The sequence below is a fragment of the Barbus barbus genome, assembly GCF_936440315.1.
Source record: "Barbus barbus genome assembly, chromosome: 43".
Lineage (NCBI taxonomy): Eukaryota > Metazoa > Chordata > Actinopteri > Cypriniformes > Cyprinidae > Barbus > Barbus barbus.
In genome coordinates this window covers 11,671,843-11,692,241 of record NC_136721.1, presented here as the reverse complement: position 1 = coordinate 11,692,241, position 20,399 = coordinate 11,671,843, and the positions used below count along the sequence as shown (strand labels likewise).

Sequence of the window (20,399 nt, the reverse complement as noted above, 5' to 3'; positions counted from 1 at the left end):
CATTTTCTCAAAGGCGAGGCAGGATACCCAGGGCTCGGTTTACACCTATCGCTATTTCTAGCCACTGGGGGACCATAGCCAGACTAGGGGAACTCATATTAATGTTAAAAAACCTCAAAGTGAAATTTTCATGCCATGGGACCTTTAACAAAAACAAATAAGATGATGCATGGCATACACTACATGCTGTATTATATACCGACTAATAGATTACAGAACGTTTACCAAACACAGAAAAAAAAAGCCTTAATGTGAGGTAAACAGCAAAGATAAGCTTTTCAAAATGAAAACAAAAATAAAAGTAAAACTAAACTTGCTGTCGGTGACAGTGCTTGCATGTTTTTTCCCACAAGAAACCTTCTCTGGTTTAAGATGATGTCTTTTACTTTGCTTTCGCTTCAAAACCATCCGTCGTTTGCTGTGTGCACCTTGGCGCTCCTGCTGACGCGGCAAGTATAAACCAGGCTCTACGCTCCAAGCGCTGCGCAGTTCAAACGAGTAGCACGGGTTTGTTATGCTTTCAGTTTTTACACAAAATTTAGTCACACAGGCAGAAATTTTTTTTTTTTTAAAGTCACAAAATGCAACCATTTGGTGGCAGTCTGGAGCCCTGAACACACACGAACACACACACACAGATGAACATATCACTCGCAATAAGATTCACAAAACGAGTTAAGTGTTAAAATGTCTATAACACAAGCTATTATAACAATAACAACAGCAGCCCTGGTGTGTCCCCTTGAACATGAAAAGGTAATTAACACAAATGAGGGCACTAGTTGCAAAGTTCACATCAGCCATTAGGAACACCACCCTCCCTCTAAAACGTAGCTGGGAGAAAGAGCTGCGTGCTATTTAGGCCCTGAGCCTGTATGGAATTACTGTAAGCATTAAGATGAGCTGATCAGCGCGTTTCCCCCTCCTTCTCTCCCTTTTGCCCTTGACCTTCACACACCTTCTTTAACACCCACTAGGCAGGGCGACCCACACTGTGGGTTACTGGGAGGAACTGGGCTGCTTGTCAGCATAGGCAGGAGCTCGGTGACGTTTAAGCCTGAGAAGACCAGACCAGCACGGTGATCTCCAAAGCCATGAGAAGCATTTTCTGAAAGTACAAGTATACTAAAATTTTTAAAGACAAAAGGAAAGCTTAAAATCCATGACCATTCCCCTTATTTGTGAAATAGATTAATATGCTGCAAGATTTTCCCACCAGTAAGAATAATATAAATACAGACTAGTGTCAAAGCATCTCCTAACAATGTACCTTTAAATCTTATACACTGGTAATATGAGGGACATCAAAAGTTCAGCCAGGTCCAACTCAGCTAAATTGAACTCCGATCCCATGACGGTCACAGACCAAGATGGACAGAAATACACAGACGCTCAAAAGTTTGTGGTCGGAAGGATTGTTTGAACAAAGTCCATTTCAAAGCTCACTAAGGGCCAGATTTACTAACAGACTGCACCGGCACAAACCCTCTTTTGGCATTAAAAAAAATTACTGTGAGGATTTACTAAAGACATACAGCAAAACATCAGCAATTAAAAGGCAGGGACAGTTATTCTTGTGCCTAACCTTATTGGAATATTAATTTGTAGGAGTTTCCCTTTCAAGGCTGTTTTTTGCGCGATGCGAAAAAGCGAGGCGAATCGCAGACGAAAGGTGCTTTCATACCGAGCGCGAAATGATTGTTTGCCTTCTAATTCACGCCTGCACGCTAGGTGGCACCGACCAACAATGCATTTTTCCTCAGATATGCATCTCGTGTATGGATTTAACATTGTCCACTGCTCGATATACAGCATTAAATTAAGATGAAGTTTGGTTATACACCAGAAACACAAACATCTTTAAATGCATACAAGAATATCCTATTTGTTTAAAAGTCACTTTAAACCATCATGGAGTGCTTGTAATAACTTCCGATTGTGATCTATAGTTGATTTTGATTATAATAGGCAGACCCTTTGTATGTCATCAACATCCTTTATTATAAAAACACCATTAGCTGCATATCGTTATAATCATGTGTCTATTTGCTTTCATGTGTCATGGTAGAAAAATGACCTATTGGGTAACAGCAGTTGCTCTGGCCACGTGATGTAATGCTCAAATCTTATTGGACGGCCCGTGTTTTCACTTTGCAAAACTGAAAAGATTCGTCGGACTGGTTCGAAAGAAACATTTGCATTTTTGCATTTAATGCTGTATATCGAGCAGTGGACAATGTTAAATCCATACACGAGATGCATATCTGAGGAAAAATGCATTGTTGGTCGGTGCCACCTAGCGTGCAGGCGTGAATTAGAAGGCAAACAATCATTTCGCGCTCGGTATGAAAGCACCTTTCGTCGGCGATTCGCCTCGCTTTTTCGCATCGCGCAAAAAACAGCCTTGAAAGGGAAACTCCTACAAATTAATATTCCAATAAGGTTAGGCACAAGAATAACTGTCCCTGCCTTTTAATTGCTGATGTTTTGCTGTATGTCTTTAGTAAATCCTCACAGTAATTTTTTGGTCGCGGCCTATATGGAAGCAACCTAGGAATCCATCCGATATTCGTTTCGCTTTTTCACGCTCAGTGTGGAAAGGCCTTCAGACGCAACATTTTTGGGAGGAGAATATCTTAATGAATCATGCAAGTTTTATCACCATCTCTGCTTGTTTACAACACTACACTAATTTGCTCTTTGTAGATTGTGTTATTGGAAATTATTGGATTTTTGGCCCTGTTAGGCAAGTACACTCTTAGAAAAAAAGGTTCTTTGAGGTTCTATATAGAACCCTAGGGTTCTTTACTAAACTCCAAAGAACGCTTTATGCCAAAAAGGTTTTATATAAGGAGAAAGAACCCTTTTTGGAACAAAAGGGTTCTTTGGGCTAAACAATGTTTTTTATGCGTGTTTAAACATTAGGCTATTTAAAATTATTATACTACATTATATTTGTGCTTTTTTCCATTTTACTTTGACACACCTTTATTCCAAAAAAATAAACTTCATTTACATCTGCACTGAATCAACCTATTACTATACCAACAAACTGATCAGGTAGAAATAGGTTACATGTGCAGGGCTCGACAATAAGGACTGCCCGATGGCCTGGGGCCAGTGTGAAAGACGATCGGGACAGTAGACGGATTTGTCACTTGCCCGATCGGGCCACTGCAGCGTCGTCACAACATTTGATCATTTGCATGTGTTAAAGCCTTGTTAACTTAATATTAATTAGTTAATTTAATTTAATTTAAATTCAAGCGATTAAAAAGCATTTCTGCGTGAAAGACAACTCCATTCATTAGTACTCACTCGCTGTGTTCTGTTCTGTGTGAACAGCGCGCGCACAGACAGCTGGGTCTTTGACACGCGCGAGCCGCCTGAACGGGCAAATACATAAAAAAATATCAAAATACCCATCTTGGCAAGTAACTTTGTAGCTTTAACAATGATTAGTCTAATTTATACACTGGAGTACAGACGCACCGATCGACCGGACATATTTTGTTTTATTTCAGACTCTCTCTGTCCCGTGCTTGCACACACATTGCACTGCAATCATTTTCCCAAATGCCATTTGTGTGGAAATGTTACGTCATTATTATAATTAGTCTGCAAACGTCCGTTTACAGAGGCCAGAGACGCTGAAGACGAACGCAAAGAGGAAACAGTCAGATCAAGATCACTGTTCACACAATGCACGAAATATAGGAAGAAAATCCAAATATTGAATTTTATATGAATGTTTCTGAGGGGAACTGTCTGTTTTTTGAAATGGCGTTTTCTTTTAATTCTCCATATAATGCATTTCAATTAGTATTAATACGCGCAGCGCTGCTCGGTTTACAGCGGTAACCAAGGAGTTGGTGTATAAGCGTCTCATTCAGCCCTCATTCAAACTGCGTCTCATTCAGCCCGCCTGCTGTTTCTGTGTCATGCATGCAGATGTTTCATGTAGCATAATTTCATAAAGCTAAAGTCAGGTCATTCTGTTTTTGCTTCAGATTTACAATTGAATAATTATACAGTCTAATATAAATCAAACCTTGCACTTTTTTTTTGATCAATTCATGATTAAATGTGTCGTATAAGCTCATTTATTATAGTAGAGATAAAAAACAATGATAACAGCAACTATTTTATTTTTTTTGTGTCAGGGCCAGTGAAAATGTTGGCAAGGCAAGTAAAAATTTGACCGGGCCAGTAGAAAAAAATCCTTAGTGTTGATCCCTGCATGTGTTCTAGCAGTGTATAGCAATCTGGACAGTTTGATCCATTTATTAATAGGTACATGCTAGTCTTCTATTTGATCAGCACACTAACATGATTGCAAGTTCTAGTTATCATATGTCATGTAAAATGCCCTGCAGCTCTTTTATTGACACGCAACATGCTCATATCGCGTTTCAGTGTTTCATTTAGATTCTAAAAGGCTATTCTTATAACTCATCCCTCCAAACAGATGCATAAAATGATCTTTGACATAAGCAGCATTGAACGTGTATCTATGCACTGATCAGTTTTGTCCCGTCTGCACAGCGGCGCATTTCAGTCAGCCTTGCGAGTGACCACTTAAAAGCGCGCGAGTGTATATAGAACCTTTTCTTCTAAGAGTGTATGGCCAAAAAGCTGCATTTATTTGACAAAAAAAACCCCAAAAAGAACAGCAAGAATAGTAATAGTGAAATATTACTACAATTTAAACAGTTGCTTATTTTAATTTTTTGTTTATTTTGCTTTGATGAAGGTCCATTTTTCAGTAGCCTTTCAGTCTTCGGTTTCACATGGCCTTTCAGAAATCATTCTGATATGCTAATTTCGTGATCAAGAAATTTTGAAAATATTGCTTAATATTTTTGATTAAGCCATTATAAAAGTCTGTCACTTTTGAGCAATTTTAATGCATCTTCGCTGAATAAAAGTATTTATTTGTTTAAAAAATTATTTGTTTAAAAAATTTGCATTGTTTACATAAATGTAAACAATGCAAATTTACAATACTTTGTTTTGTGATTAACTATTGTATATTTTTAATCTTTATAATAATCTTAATTTGTCCAGATCTGTGAGATCTGTGCAGAGCTCAGATCATGCTACATGTTGGTACATGACCATATACAACTTTGGTCATTGCTCATATTAGGGTAGATAAAGTTCACTGTGCTAATATTAATCATTTAAATACTGATGAGACTCAGAATAAATACTCCATGTTATACAATTTTCTTTTGCATTGATGTGAAACTTTCATACATCAAAATAAATACTAAAATGTCACTCATTCCTTTCAGACCAATATATAGCACAGTAACCTTGTATGAGTTTTTAATTGTTCCTGTGGTAAGCCACAGAAACCGTCAAAGCCAACGTGACATCTGAAAGTGCTCAAACAATGCCTGACGTGCCCAAAAGGATTACTTTGATTTTGAAGTGCAAATATAAAAAGAAAAAAAAGACAAGCATGCTTAAATAAACCAGTTGTAAGCACTTGCTGCATGTAAACAGAGCATATGATGTACATGACTAGGGCTGCACGATATATCGCAAAATTATCGTTATCGCGATAATAGTATATGCGATATCCGTATCGCAGAGAGTTGCGATAATTAAAATTTATTTTATGTGCCAAGCATTTGTTGCATGCATAGGTTGTCCAAATTTGACCAATCAGAAGGGGCTTTACCATGTTTATACCCGCCTCCCAAGTAGGTGCTATATGCTATTGGCTAGACCGGGCCCAAAGGTGAATCTAGTGGCTCAGAGCAGAAAGTGGAAAATATGGCGGGAGTAGAGACAAGCGAGGAAAGCGACAGCAGCGAAGAACTTGTGCCTAAAAAGAACTGTACGTCTGAAATATGGCAGTATTTTGGCTTCAAGAAAGACGACGTGTCACAAATGCAGGTACTGTGTAAGTCGTGCCGAAAAACTGTGGTCACGTCGAGAGGAAATACAACGAATCTCCACAGTCATCTGGAACACAACCACAGGGAGCTATATGAAGACTTCCGAAAATATAAGGCCAAATCTACCAAAACGGCTAACGAAAAGCCAAGTAACAATAAGGGAGTCGTACAGACAACCATTGATCAAAGTTTTACAAATGCAACGCCTTACGGAAAAACGTCGAAACGCCACAAGGAAATAACAGATGCTATCACACGCTTTTTAGCTAAAGACATGATGCCTGTTAACACCGTGAGCAAAGAAGGCTTTGTGGGTCTAATTAACAAATTGGACCGAAGATATCAGCTACCATCGAGAATTTTTTTTTCTCACGTCGCTATTCCACAGATGTATGACACTTGTGTGAAGACAGTGAGCTCCGAGCTCCACCAAGTGGACTTCTATGCTAGCACCACTGACCTGTGGTCGAGTCGTACGACTGAGCCTTACATGAGCTATACCGTTCACTTTCTTACTCAAGACTTTGAATTAAAAACACGCTGTCTGGGTGTTGTGTATTTCCCTGAATCCCTTATTTTAATTTTTAAAAAACAGTCAAGGCAAGGAAATATTTTGTTTAAAAGATGCTCTTGTTTTAAGATGCCCTTGATGATTGCATGGTTACATGTGAATAAAAAGTAATGTTTGAGAGTAATGCGATTTTTGTTTGCAGGTCTATGGTAACACAAAACCAGAAATCAGAATATCTGCCCAGGTTTTCAGTCATTCATAGTGTTTTAAAGTCTAAATGTTTGCACCTTCCTTGCACCTTTTTTTTAGCCTGAATTAGATTTAATTAGATCTGAAGAATATCTATTACCTGTTTATTTTAGTATGATCATTACATATATAAATGATTTTAAAAAAGCTAATAAAAATAGCATTTCTCTAGGGAAATGTTATATCGCAAGAAATATCGTCATCGCAATATTCAACAACAATATTTTTCCAATATCGTGCAGCCCTATACATGACGCTTTCAATCAAATTATGTTCAGTTCAAATCTGTTTGGTATTGCCAGTGCAAACTGTTGATAAAGTTCTAGACTACCAATACACACCCACATAGCAGGAGGATCTGCTCTGTGCTCTTGCACACCGACTTGTAAGGAATTTGATGATTTTTGTTCATTAACGGTTCTGTTAACGATTCTTAGTTATTAGAAAGAAACAACAGGCAAATGTAAACAACTCAGACAGTACATTCATGAAGCTGTCAAATTATGAGCTTATTTCAAACTAAACAAATAATAAAAAAAATATATAATCTTGGAAGGAAATTCCCATTATCGTACACTAGAGTTCAAAAGTTTTTTTTTCAGCAAGGATGCATTATATTGATCAAAAATGTTTATAGTGTTATACAAGAATTGTACTTTAAATGCTGTTGTTTCAAACTTTGTATTCAAAGAATCGTGAAGAAAATGCATATAGTTTCCTAAAAAATATTTTTTTCAATATTGATGTGTTTATTAAGCACCAAATCAACATATTAGAATGATTTCTGAAGAATCGTGTAACACTGAAGTCTGGAGTAATGACGCTGAAAATTCAGCTTTGCATCACAGGAATAAATAACATTAAAATATGCAATGTCACAGAATCACTTTTTTTGTACTTCCAATTTTTACTGAATTTCTAATCAAATAAGAGACTTCTTTCAAAAACAAAAAACACCTTACCAGCCCAAATCTTTTGAACGATAGTGTGTTTTCTGTATGTCATACCACCAATACATGCATTCACAGACTTAAATTGCAAGAAGCAAATGCTGAAAATCTTCAAAACATGCAGTGATCATCATGACAAAAAGCTCTGATGCCTATTCTGCATATTTTAGTACCACATTCCACCCACATCGGCAGAAGGACGCACGCATTTTTAAAGCACTTTTTGAAAAGAACGTAAATAAATGGGAAAGAACCGGTTTTCGATTTCAAGACTTGTACGATATCCATAACTTATGAGACCGTGGTTCTTGCAAAAACCTAGGAGGCCACCACCAGAAACACAGCAAAACACACTATTCTGGTTGTACTTATAATTATGTCAAGAGATTACCCTTTCAGCATACTGAAGTTTCAAGCCCGAGAAACTGGGAGGGGTCAAACAAATTCAGAAGAGATAAATATGAAGGGCTGCCAAAAGGAGCTGACCCAAAAAGCAGGGTGAGTAAGGCAGCGAGGCCGGGCGTGGTCAAGCAGAGCCCATCTGCAGTAAGAGTAATTAAAAGCATACAGGAGCATTTGAATGTGCAGGGCTCTGGCGTGGCTGGAATTGTTGTGCTCTGGTCTCAGACTCTGGGAAGCATCTGTCTCAGGGTGTGAGTGAGCGAGCGAGCGAGTGAGAGAGAAGCGAGGGCGAGACGAGAGGCTACGTCCAAACAAGTGACTCTCATTACCTCATCTCTGCTCTGAGAGACAGACTGCGAGCGCTACACTTTCAGCAAGAGGCAAGAAGTGAGAGAGGAGGGACAATTTCTTTATTATACAACGACATGTCTGGTGGCTGCAGACAGGTTTAGGGCTGGTAACCCTAAACTTACATGACAACAATAGGATGACTTGGTGAAATCAACAACACTGGCTCAAATTCCTATGGCCTTAAAAAACGAAGTGCTCTTATGGAACATTTCCTGACGGGAAAACACAAAAATGATAGTGTTCTATACATTACAGGTGAAACTTTAGCCATTAACACAGACGGCATGGCAGTGAGACTCCCAATAACATACAGTGTGTAAAGTCCAAAACGCCACGTTCTGCGATTACACAGCTCATGTACTGCACTACATATGACCAGGGTCAGTAGGTTCTCACACACAAAAATACACAGCATATTTATTTGCTTGGGTTTTCAAGTCACATGTAAGTGTAAAAAGCTAAAGGATAATAGACATGCTGTTCAGATAAACACAGAACATGGCATAAATATTTTCTACAATGTATTGGTCTATCACATGTGGATAAGTTCACCCAAAAAAAAATGTACTCTTCATGTTGTCCCAAACTCAGACGTTTGGCAAAGTTTTGAACTATTCCACACAACTAAAAAGGAACGATGACCAGGCACTGACAAGCCCAAACTAAGGATTAAAAAAAAAAAAAATCCTGAAGTGGACCATGTCTTATGTTGTATAATCAAAGGCTTTGGGCCTTATGATTAAAAAAATCATGCAGTTATTCACTAATAATCTCTGCTGCAACGGATCTTTATGAATACAGCACATCAAAAGGTTGAACATCAAAGATGCCAAACGATACAAGTTCTTCTCATAATTGATCATGCCGATGAGTCTCATAAGCGATCATGCTGTCAAAAATATAAACAGACATCTAGACAAATATATGAATACATGCCTGACTATAAATGCACACTTGATATTTGAGAGCTGATGGAGACGATATTACGAAAATTGAAGTCTGTTCAAAGAAAGTTATCATATGAAGACTGTAAATATAGTGCATGAGTCACATGGACTACTGTTATGGTGTTTTGAATGTTTTTAAGGCGTTTTGTTTTTGTAATCTTTGAAGCATGATGGCCCCTTGTCACCTTTTAGTGCATGGAAAAGAATGGCATGAATATCCTGTCTAACATCTTTTGAGATCTACAGAAGACAAAGTCATAAAGGTCTAGGACAACATGAGGGTGATGCATCACTTTAAATTTATTGGAGAAAAAGCTAGCCATAGTGTGTGGTGCTGGGGCTGTGATGGTCCCCATAAATATTTACAACAGGTACTTTGTAATGTACAATGATGCGGAGCTGAAACAACTCAATAAGTTTATAAAGAATCATTATTAAACAGATCTGATGAAACCACAAAATACCAGTTAATTGTGATGTTACGCACACAACCTGCTCTGAACACATGTGCTGCTTGAACTTATGTCATAAAGACAAGTTGCTTTTCAAGCAACAGCATGGTCACTACATCTACAGACTCAAAACTTAAGCGTTACATAACCAAAAAATAACCACTTTAACGTATACTTTACTTTAAAATCTTTTATCACTTAATTTGCCTATACAGCAGGAAAAACTAACTCTTGCACTTAAAAAGACTCAGAACTTTTTTTTTTAAAATCTCATGCAGCCACAAAATAAGAAGTGAAGTGACATACTGCCAAGTATGGTGACCCATACTCGGAATTCGTGCTCTGCATTTTACCCATCCAACGTGCACACACACAGCAGTGAACACACACCGTGAACACACACCCGGAGCAGTGGGCAGCCATTTATGCTGCGGCGCCCGGGGAGCAGTTGGGGGTTCAGTGCCTTGCTCAAGGGCACCTCAGTCGTGGTATCGAGGGTGGAGAGAGCGCTGGACATTCACTCTCCCCACCTACAATCCCTGCCGGCCCGAGACTCGAACCCGCAACCTTTGGATTACGAGTCCGACTCTCTAACCATTAGGCCACGACTTCCCCTTAAGAAAAAAAATCTACTTAGAGGATCATATACAAAGTCTTGTGATAGGTTCTCTGTGGCTAGTCAAATGTTTTTGAACGGCCACAGAGAACCCTACAGAGGACTTAAACTAGAGGAGTTGGCAGATAAACAATATCATAGCAAGATTACAATAAATAAAAAAAATGTTGACAGCGATGCCACGCTCTGGACATATATTTGATTTAGATTATTCTAGCGGCAGAAATAAACATGACAACAGTCATTCAGTACATGCTGCTAATAAGCCTGCGTGTCTCTGTGTAGTAGATTGATCTGTGCCACTCATTCACACAAACTCAAACACATGTAACGCTCAGTGTTTTCTGTGTCTGCTGTCTCAATATCTCAAGAGGCACTTCACAAGCTTTTCCACCATTTCATTTGAGAAAAACTGTCAAATACACACTGAAACTCAAAGATCTTCAAAACAACCTGCCAAATTAAACGTTTGGTTTCACTTGAAGAAATTAAAACAGAAATATATTACGGTTGTATACTAAAAATGTACTTCTAAAAGTAATAATATTTTTAAGGAATATCATACAACTAATATATTTTTCGATCATGTTTTAATATGGTTCTGTTGTGCAGCATCTTATTTGACAAAGAAAGTGTCCTGTTTTGTTGTAAATTTAAAAGACTGATTAAATTGTTAAAGTTTTATTAATTTCATTAGACACATTTGAAGAAATTTGATTAATCAATACAAAGAATACAGAAAAAAATACAACGGAAAACACAGAATTTAAGGTAAATAAAATGGATAAATTAAAAGGTATATTTCTCTGTGGAGTTTAATTGTGAACAAACAAGTGGAAAGTATTTCTTCCCCAATTAACAGTAAATTAATAGGATAAATATCGCTATTGTATGATATGGAAAACCTATCATGATAATAATAAAAATCAGACAGCCCCTATTGGCAGGTTTGTTGCTATGATTATATCTACAGTTTTCCCCAAAGACAGGGAGTTAACATGTAGCAACTGTATAGTTGACTCCCTCTCCAGACAGCAATATGCAATTAATTAGGAGAAACATGCTGTGTCATAGGCCACAGTCATGTGAACTGTGTGTTGTTCATTAAATATGTGATGGGAATATACCATACAAACCAACAAACGCTTGCAAGAAATACCCTTTTATCTTATAAGTTAACATAAGGCAAAAAAAAAATTCTACAGTATAACAGAGTTCTTAAAACATTAAGATGAAAAGATCCTAATGAGGGATTCAGTAAACAAGGACAAACTAAGTAAATGTAAAACGCTAATGCTATGTTTTTTTCTGTTCTCATAAGAAAAAGCATTTTAAAATGAGGGCAGAAAAAGGCAATTGTCTACTACAAGCTTGCTGACATTTATGACATTTGTCTGACTCTGATATTGATTTAACAGAGTCTCTGAATGAACCAGAATATTACTTGGGTGTCTGTATATGCAGAATATATAAAAGGCTTCCCAGAAGCAGACTAATCATTTTAAACTCACATGGAGTCCTCGAAACTGAGTTCAACTACAAAAAGTATATTACATTTTAACATTATAGCTTGCAATAGAGGGAGAACAAGTCTGAATGTCTCAATTTAAAGTAACAAACAAATAAGCTACAAGACTGGACCTGGCTATGCAAATGTATGACTACAAACAACTGAGGAATTCCATATAGGACTACAACAAGCAAGGAGAATGTCAAGAATTTAAATAGAACTAAAAATGCATTCAATTGCTCTGTAATCTCAAGGATGTAACAATTGATCACATGATCCAGCATCCAGGTCAGACTGAGTATTCGGATTCAGCTATACTCTTGGTTGAATGACTACACTTGTTTCTTATGCACATAATTCTAAAGATATTTTGTCTAATTTAAGTTCATAGGACAGACTGACTCATGACGCATGGTGACCTAACAGGAACTGGAAGCAGAATGCTGAAATTCGTGGGAATGCGGGTGCTACCTGAGCCTGTTATCATCTCTGTCTACCTCCGCTGACTTTAATACCCCTCCCCCTGAATTCCAAACAAATACCAACAACACAAGGGTGGGCACCCATTACAAGTTATAAAAGGCAACAGACACACCCCTCTACTCCAGACAGGGGGGTGGGGGGTAGAAATCACATGCAGATCTGAAATACAACGGCGTATATGTTTGCAATCCTGTTGGCCCCCCCGAGAACTCAATTTGACATCAGTCATTTACTTTAATATGAGCCTATGATTTATCTGCACCCAACAAAACATACATTTTTAAACAAGACTGTATGTTTGGTAGTGGAGCAACTATTTAGGGGTGAGTGATATACTGGTGTACATTATAAACCTGTAGAAATTTGGTAGAGATAGCTGTTATGTTCACACGATACGCATCGCCATGAAAGCCTATCATCTGTACATTTTAAGACTTGTCAGTTTAAAGTCACGATGAGCGGTGACCTTTTCTTCAATTTTGTGACATACATCTGAGTGCAATGATTATCAAAAATTAAGAAAAAAAAATGCAGCATGGGACTTGGTTTTTTGCATCAATTATTAATTAGGTTTTGAGGTGTTGGTATTGCATTTAAAAGTGAAAGCAGATTAACAAAATCTTGCAGGGTCGGAGTAAACCGGACAAAATAATTGGAAAGTTCCTGAATACATCATCAGCCTGTAGTTTTCACTACAAGATCCATTTTGATTAAACATAAGGTCAATGCATCTTACACACAAAAAAAAGAAATAGAAAGAAAAAGACATATGCATGGATGAAATGTTCACAATAAAATGCATTTAGAAAACAAAAAAATGAACAATTTGGTATTTGCATGCCACAGAGCAAGCTAAACTTTACTTTTTTCATTTGTGTCTGTTCTATTGCTCATTAATAGTTTTACTTTAATTACAAACAATTTTCTTGTTTCAGTTTGAGAACATTATGTTAGGCTAATATTTGTTTTTGCTGTGATATCAAAATTGTCATTACGAATAATTTCAATTCCACCTAAAATACAGATAATCGCAACATCCTTATCATATACAAAAACAACTGTATTGTGATATAATGTAACCATGAAATAAAATGACTCCTGTCATGATTGCTTTCAGTCATATCACCCACCCCAACAACTGTGCATTCATTTTTCATCATGCAATTCTTGTCTGGAAACCGCCTGTCATGTGTCAACAAAGGTGAATCCTGTTTGACATTCACAAAATCTTGGATAAAATAGAAGTACACACTTGATTCTACAAGTAGCTGCAATTTTAGAAAAACTTCCTTGGTGGGATTGAGAATTAAACATCTACAGGACACAACAGGTGCATCTTGATGTATGACGACAAAGCCGAATGACAAGTCGCCCTGAAACCCAGCGCCCCACTTCATTATCATAATACCAAATGATAGTCCCACTGACACCGAGGAAGAAAATATATCACTTAAATCTAGCCGTTTTAACATATGCGTCCCGTGAAATTTCAGAAGCTGCAGTGGAGATTATATTTACTTAAGACCGACTAGTGCTGACACTCAGGTTAATGTGAACGTCGTAACATCTTGCATCTACACTCACAAATAAAACAAATGTCAAGATCCAAGCCAGAGCATAAGTTTACCAACACAGTGCAAAGGCCTGGCGAGGTACCGTCACGCAGATAAGCTTTACCAAACAGCTAATATTTAGTTACGTACCAAGATCCACTTAGCTTCCCGGCTAGCGACATCCCTAGATCCTTCAAAATGACTGTCAGTAAGACCTGACGTGTGGCGAGTTAGACTTTAAAGGGCGTAGACTGGGGTGGAAAGTGGCTGAAGGCGGTGAAATGATTTCGGGATGGCTAACAAGCAGACGACGGCGTTGCCCCCTGATGTTCTCCTTAGGCCCAAATCGCAGCCTTCGTCTCTGAGCCCGTGCTAAGCTAAGCTAACTCGCCTGAATTTGAGCTATTTAGAAACGCAACTGGCAACGTGGGTCGCGGAAAACGCAGCTGAAATGGCTGCTAACGGCGCTCCGCGCAAGAGTGTTGTTGTGTTAATGTTGCCAAGAATGGGACGTGATAAGTCGGCCTCTTTAGATGAGGTGATTAATTCCAGGGTTTTGGTGGGTTGGGAATGAAGCCTATTAAGGCTAGCAGGAGTTAGCATGTGAGCTAACACACACACACACACACTCACACACTTTCCTGCTGACTGACTTACTCTCACCTCAGACACCTCATCCTCGTCGCTGCCGGATCCAGGGCCTGACGATAGCACCGCGGCCGCTGTGAGCTTGAAATCAAGTCTGTCTGTGTTAGGCCCGCCAGCCTCGCTGAACAAGCGGACTTTCTTGCCACCGACGCCGATCCCGAGGCCCCCGAGTCCGGCTCCTGGTGTAGCTCCAACCCCCATCCCTAGCGCAGGGGAACGCGGACTCACCGAGTCAATCTCGTCCTCGAAGCCGTCCGTCAGCATTGCCGTCCCGGCTACTGCATCCTGCATACTTTCCTAAATAATACGTCTGTTTGTGAAGGTAATCTTGTCTCTTCACTTTCTTTGGGGTTATACTGTTATAAAATAATTACGTTTTACTTCAGAAAAATCCTCAAACTCTCCTGAAGCGAGAAGAGAATCTCTTTCCCCCAAGCCATTAACTTTCTAACAACCTACCCTGCTTCGTTCCATTTGTGTATTGTCCCGCCCCTGTTCAAAATATGCAAAGGCTATTGGGCGCGAGAGTTAAGTACTGGAACCCGATTGGCCGCGACACACGCTACTCGAGCGAAAGCACGCGACGTCAAGGTTGGTTTACAAGAGGGCTTTAAGATTTAACGCCAGGAAACATTATTTAGTAAAGACGATTGGACGTGGGCACGCTTGTCACAAATTCCCGCCCTCTCGATACGCCTATTTTTGTCTTTTTCGAGAAAGTAGAGGTTAATTTGTTTACAGAATCATATTTAGGAAGTTTTGTGAATTTTGGAGATGTTTACTGTAATGCAATGCAAAATGCATCAGAATAGTCTGTGACTAACTGTCGGATTCTTTTATGAATATAATATCTAATGTGTTGACAGTTAAAAGTATGTCATCTCTGCGTCCGATATTTGCAACACTTATTATTTAACATATTAGGACTGTGTCAATAACAGTACGTTTAGAGGAGGGCGAGGCCGACCTGGGTGAAGCAATACCCGGATTTCACTGAAATATTTAGTCATGGGACTTGTAGTTTATTTTGAAAAGTATCTAATATTGTGCAACATTATAAAATGTAAAGTAGAGATCAAAATATATTGTATCTAGTGGCAATACAGTACTTTCTTTCTGGGAAAATTTTATTTTGCATGGGAATACTTTTTTTCCTATTCTTCAACATAGATATACTTAGCCTACCCTTTTTTGTTTTGGTATAGAAACTGTGAGTCACTTTGATTCATAGAAGAAGAAAAAAAGATTTATGGCTTAAAATTAAAACATTTATGCTATTGTGATTGAGAGTCCATTGAAAGCTGTTTCAAACTATTTCATTCAAACTTTCTCCTGCATTAATATCTAAATTCAATGTTCATAAACTAAGATGATAATCAAAAGCTTTCAGACTCAGCTTTATTATTTCAAGCACTCTTTATTCAATAAACGTTGCTACATTTTAATATTCTAAAAAATATAATTAGTTTATTTTTACATGAGGTTAAATTTTTTTTTTATTATTCCACTCGTTTCACCTGTTTGCACTGCAAATATTGGTGTTATAGGTGAATTCATAATGTCATTAACAAAATTTGACATTTTGTTTAGACTCTTCACTTAAGTGACTTTAGATCAACATACATGTACAGTCAGGTCCATAAATATTGGGACATCGGCACAATTCTAACATTTTTGGCTCTATACACCACCACAATGGATTTCAAATGAAACAAACAAGATGTGCTTTAACTGCAGACTGTCAGCTTTAATTTGAGGGTATTTGCATCCAAATCAGGTGAACGGTGTAGGAATTACAACAGTTTGCATATGTGCCTCCCACTTGTTAAGGGACCAAAAGTAATGGGACAATTGTCTTCTCAGCTGTTCCATGGCCAGGTGTGTGTTATTCCCTCATTATCCCAATTACAATGAGCAGATAAAAGGTCCAGAGTTCATTTCAAGTGTGCTATTTGCATTCGGAATCTGTTGCTGTCAACTGTCAAGATGAGATCCAAAGAGCTGTCACTATCAGTGAAGCAAGCCATCATTAGGCTGAAAAAACAAAACAAACCCATCAGAGAGATAGCAAAAACATTAGGCGTGGCCAAAACAACTGTTTGGAACATTCTTAAAAAGAAGAACGCACCGGTGAGCTCAGCAACACCAAAAGACCCGGAAGACCACGGAAAACAACTGTGGTGGATGACCGAATAATTCTTTCCCTGGTGAAGAAAACACCCTTCACAACAGTTGGCCAGATCAAGAACACTCTCCAGGAGGTAGGTGTATGTGTGTCAAAGTCAACAATCAAGAGAAGACTTCACCAGAGTGAATACAGAGGGTTCACCACAAGATGTAAACCATTGGTGAGCCTCAAAAACAGGAAGGCCCGATTAGAATTTGCCAAACGACATCTAAAAAAGCCTTCATAGTTCTGGAACAACATCCTATGGACAAATGAGACCAAGATCAACTTGTACCAGAGTGATGAGAAGAGTATGGAGAAGGAAAGGAACTGCTCATGATCCTAAGCATACCACCTCATCAGTGAAGCATGGTGGTGGTAGTGTCATGGTGTGGGCATGTATGGCTGCCAGTGGAACTGGTTCTCTTGTATTTATTGATGATGTGACTGCTGACAAAAGCAGCAGGATGAATTCTGAAGTGTTTCGGGCAATATTATCTGCTCATATTCAGCCAAATGCTTCAGAACTCACTGGACGGCGCTTCACAGTGCAGATGGACAATGACCCAAAGCATACTGCAAAAGCAACCAAAGAGTTTTTGAAGGAAAAGAAGTGGACTGTTATGTAATGGCCAAGTCAATCACCTGACCTGAATCCGATTGAGCATGCATTTCACTTGCTGAAGACAAAACTGAAGGGAAAAATCCCCAAGAACAAGCAGGAACTGAAGACGGTTGCAGTAGAGGCCTGGCAGAGCATCTCCAGGGATGAAACCCAGCGTCTGGTGATGTCTATGCGTTACAGACTTCAGGCTGTAATTGACTGCAAAGGATTTGCAACCAAGTATTAAAAAGTGAAAGTTTGATTTATGATTATTATTCTGTCCCATTACTTTTATTTCCCATTACATTAATGGTTATGAAACCATATTTTTCTCCCTCTATTCAAGCTGTACATCTTTCAGCACATATTCCTCCCACACATTTGACCAATTCATTTACATGACATTTCCAGTTGCTTGTAATTACAGGAAAAAGATTCTTTGTTAAAATATCATTTTATAGGCTGCACTCACAAAGCAATTTCTAACAGACAAAATATTTAAGAGCAGAGAATAACAATAATTCTAGGATTGTATTCATTTCCATGTTTTGTTTTGTAAACACTGACATTCCCAGCATTTCCTCGACTGTGGGAATCCTGTAATATTAACTGTCAATTTCTCACTTACAGAATAGTCTTCAGATCGCATCACAAACTGCACATAAATAATATCTGCAAATATTGTTTGACCATTACAGAAGAGTTTAAAACAATGTTTTGTAAAAATGATGTTTTAATATACAACGAAATACATATGTACAACAAGCTAAACATAAAATCAGCAAAAAATAAAAAATAAAATCACAAATTCATTTACGTGACCACAAATAAATCCAGTTTCCATGCTATATTTTCATTCCATCAATATATTTGTAGGCTAGAGGGTCCTCAAAAACTCCTTCACCTGAAAGAAAAAAAAAGTGCAATGTAAAAATCAAGTTTAAACATGGCAGTTCTAAAACATTTTACTGCCCAGACCCACGTATACATACCTTATCAATGATACCTTCTTGCTTAATTCTGTCTTTTTTAAAATCCTCATTCACATCCAGGAGCAGTATTGGAAGGTCTTTAAGATACTCAAAATCCAACCTGTATGACACAAGAAACCCATTTAGATATTCAAACATCGAAAAACAGTTCAAATACAAGTTTCAGCACATAGTAAGTTGATCACTAACTTTGTGGTTCGATTGTACAGCCAACACTCGTGCTTATAATGCAGCTTCTCCAGGTAATCCAGGGGAATCCCTTGTTCCTCCTCTCGTCCTCTGAACTGAAGACGCTGCATACACCTCTGCAGATCATGCGTTTAATCAATACATCATAAAATTCTCACATTTACATCATTTATATTACTACAGGTGAACCGTGCACCATGTAAGAAGCTGCGTGGTACCTCGGGATCAGCACGAAGATAGATCATGGCATCAATCTCAATCTGGGACTCAAACTGAGTGAGGAGCCACGAATGCCAGTCTTGATAAATAGCCCACTCCGTCTCATTCAGATCTCCAGACTCAAAGAGGGTAGAGGCAAACACATATCTGGAGAATTAAAAATATAAGACTTTTTAGTTGTTGTTGTCCCCATATTGCCCCCCCCCCCCCCCCCCCCCCCATAACACCATATTTCCACTCTTTTACCGATCGCTGTAGACAGAGCGCTCAAAGAACTGGACCGGTTGCTCTGCCTGCTGAAGTTTGGCAGAAGGAGGCTGAAGCTGTGAACGGACACGGCTCAGGCAGGCGTAGGTCTGGAAAGTGTAAGACCAGCGACTGGGCTTGTCATATAACATCTGCAGCAGGTTGCCTCCACTCTTCTGGGACGTGCTCAGCTCCTATAGGGATAGAAGGGAATGCGTTATTACAAATCACTCACATTAACATCAGAGACTAAGTTTGAAGACACTTCCTTAATAAAATATCTTGTATATACGGAGGGACATACTGTACCTCATACTCGTTCTCTGTGGTTTGTACATTGCACCACTTCCCAATGGGCTCTGGTATCACCTCCCACTCCTCTGATGCCCGCTCCAACAAACGCACAAAAGTGGACTTCCCTGCCGCTGTTGCACAGATATAAATGTTTTCAAATACAAAACATCAATACAATCATAATTGTGTTCTGCATCATAATCAAAGATAACAGTCATATCCCTCTACCTACTAGATATTTATGTCTTTCTATGTTCATAAATTGCCATGAGAATGCTTAAAGTTTGACTTTTGATTAAAAGCACTAAATGTTGGCACTAAATGTTTGTTATTATTTTAAATCATGGTCTGGATGTCATAAAACATCATAATTTAGCGGTCAACCCTTCCAAATAAAAATCTTGAATCCATAGTTTTTAATAAATGTTTCAGGACGTTTAAAAATATTTTTCGCTGTTCTATTACCAAACGTGTGGCAAGAATACTAACTATATAAAAACAATTCAGTCTAATAATAATAATTGATGGCTGTGAAGGCTCGCTCAACAAAATAGACCTAACGTTAGTATTTGGCGCCAACAGCACTACTGTATTTAACGATACAAAAACAGCTCTCACGCATATTACTTTATCATTCATAACAATAAATGTGTTAGCAACACTTAGGTAATATATTAAGTGTGTTTTATTTTATGTAAATTGTTTTATTAAACCAAAATGAATCCAACTTACCAATGTTTCCCTCTATTGAGATCTTCAATGCCCTTTTTTCGAAACTGAGGTCAGCGTCAAGGCTTGAACAAAATCTCTTGGGAGGAGAACCCATTTTTGTATCAAATACTTAAATAAATAAACAAGCCAATGTATTATATACAATTTTTAAATGTCTCTAAGACCAGCTTAATGCTGCCGCGCGCGCCTAAACAGTTTGAACTGGTTGAAATTCGCGGTAAGTCTTCACATGGTCAGCGGCGGGGGCGGGGCTCTAGTAAATTCATTGCGTGATTGGCCAAGCCTACGAAAGCCTCCGTTTCATTGGTTGACGTTTCCTGTTCTTTATCTTGTAAAGTGATCGTGAAGCGGACGGAAATATTCAAACTGTTGACA

At 38.4% G+C, this 20,399-nt stretch overlaps 2 protein-coding genes across 3 annotated transcripts in view; both read right to left on the bottom strand.

Annotated features, from left to right (window-relative positions):
* LOC306862831 (ankyrin repeat and KH domain-containing protein 1-like) overlaps positions 1 to 15,064 on the bottom strand; it is a 57,913-nt gene extending 42,849 nt beyond the window's left edge. For both annotated transcript variants that reach the window (XM_079405845.1, XM_079405846.1), the window contains exon 1: positions 14,597 to 15,064. In XM_079405845.1, coding sequence (XP_079261971.1) covers positions 14,597 to 14,872 — 276 coding nt within the window. In that variant the 5' untranslated portion in view covers positions 14,873 to 15,064. The remainder of the gene's footprint in view (positions 1 to 14,596) is intronic.
* A 2,555-nt stretch (positions 15,065 to 17,619) lies between these two features.
* On the bottom strand, positions 17,620 to 20,249 carry LOC306862174 (deoxycytidine kinase 2-like). The gene is made up of 7 exons (XM_079404852.1): positions 20,025 to 20,249; positions 19,308 to 19,423; positions 18,999 to 19,192; positions 18,752 to 18,899; positions 18,534 to 18,649; positions 18,345 to 18,444; positions 17,620 to 18,256 (listed from the first exon to the last, which is right to left on the bottom strand). The coding sequence occupies exons 1-7, from the start codon at positions 20,116 to 20,118 to the stop codon at positions 18,230 to 18,232; spliced, it is 795 nt and encodes a 264-aa protein (XP_079260978.1). The 5' UTR covers positions 20,119 to 20,249; the 3' UTR covers positions 17,620 to 18,229.
* Between the last annotated feature and the right edge of the window lie 150 nt (positions 20,250 to 20,399).

What these genes read in the sequence shown, in the direction of transcription:
- LOC306862174 (XM_079404852.1), bottom strand. Translation starts at nt 20,118, where the DNA reads ATGGGTTCTCCTCCCAAGAGATTTTGTTCAAGCCTTGACGCTGACCTC. An exon ending in CCACAGAGAACGAGTATGAG is followed by an intron (nt 19,193 to 19,307) that starts GTACAGTATGTC and finishes CTATCCCTATAG; the next exon opens with GAGCTGAGCACGTCCCAGAA. An exon ending in AAGAAGGTATCATTGATAAG is followed by an intron (nt 18,257 to 18,344) that starts GTATGTATACGT and finishes TTTTTCTTTCAG; the next exon opens with GTGAAGGAGTTTTTGAGGAC.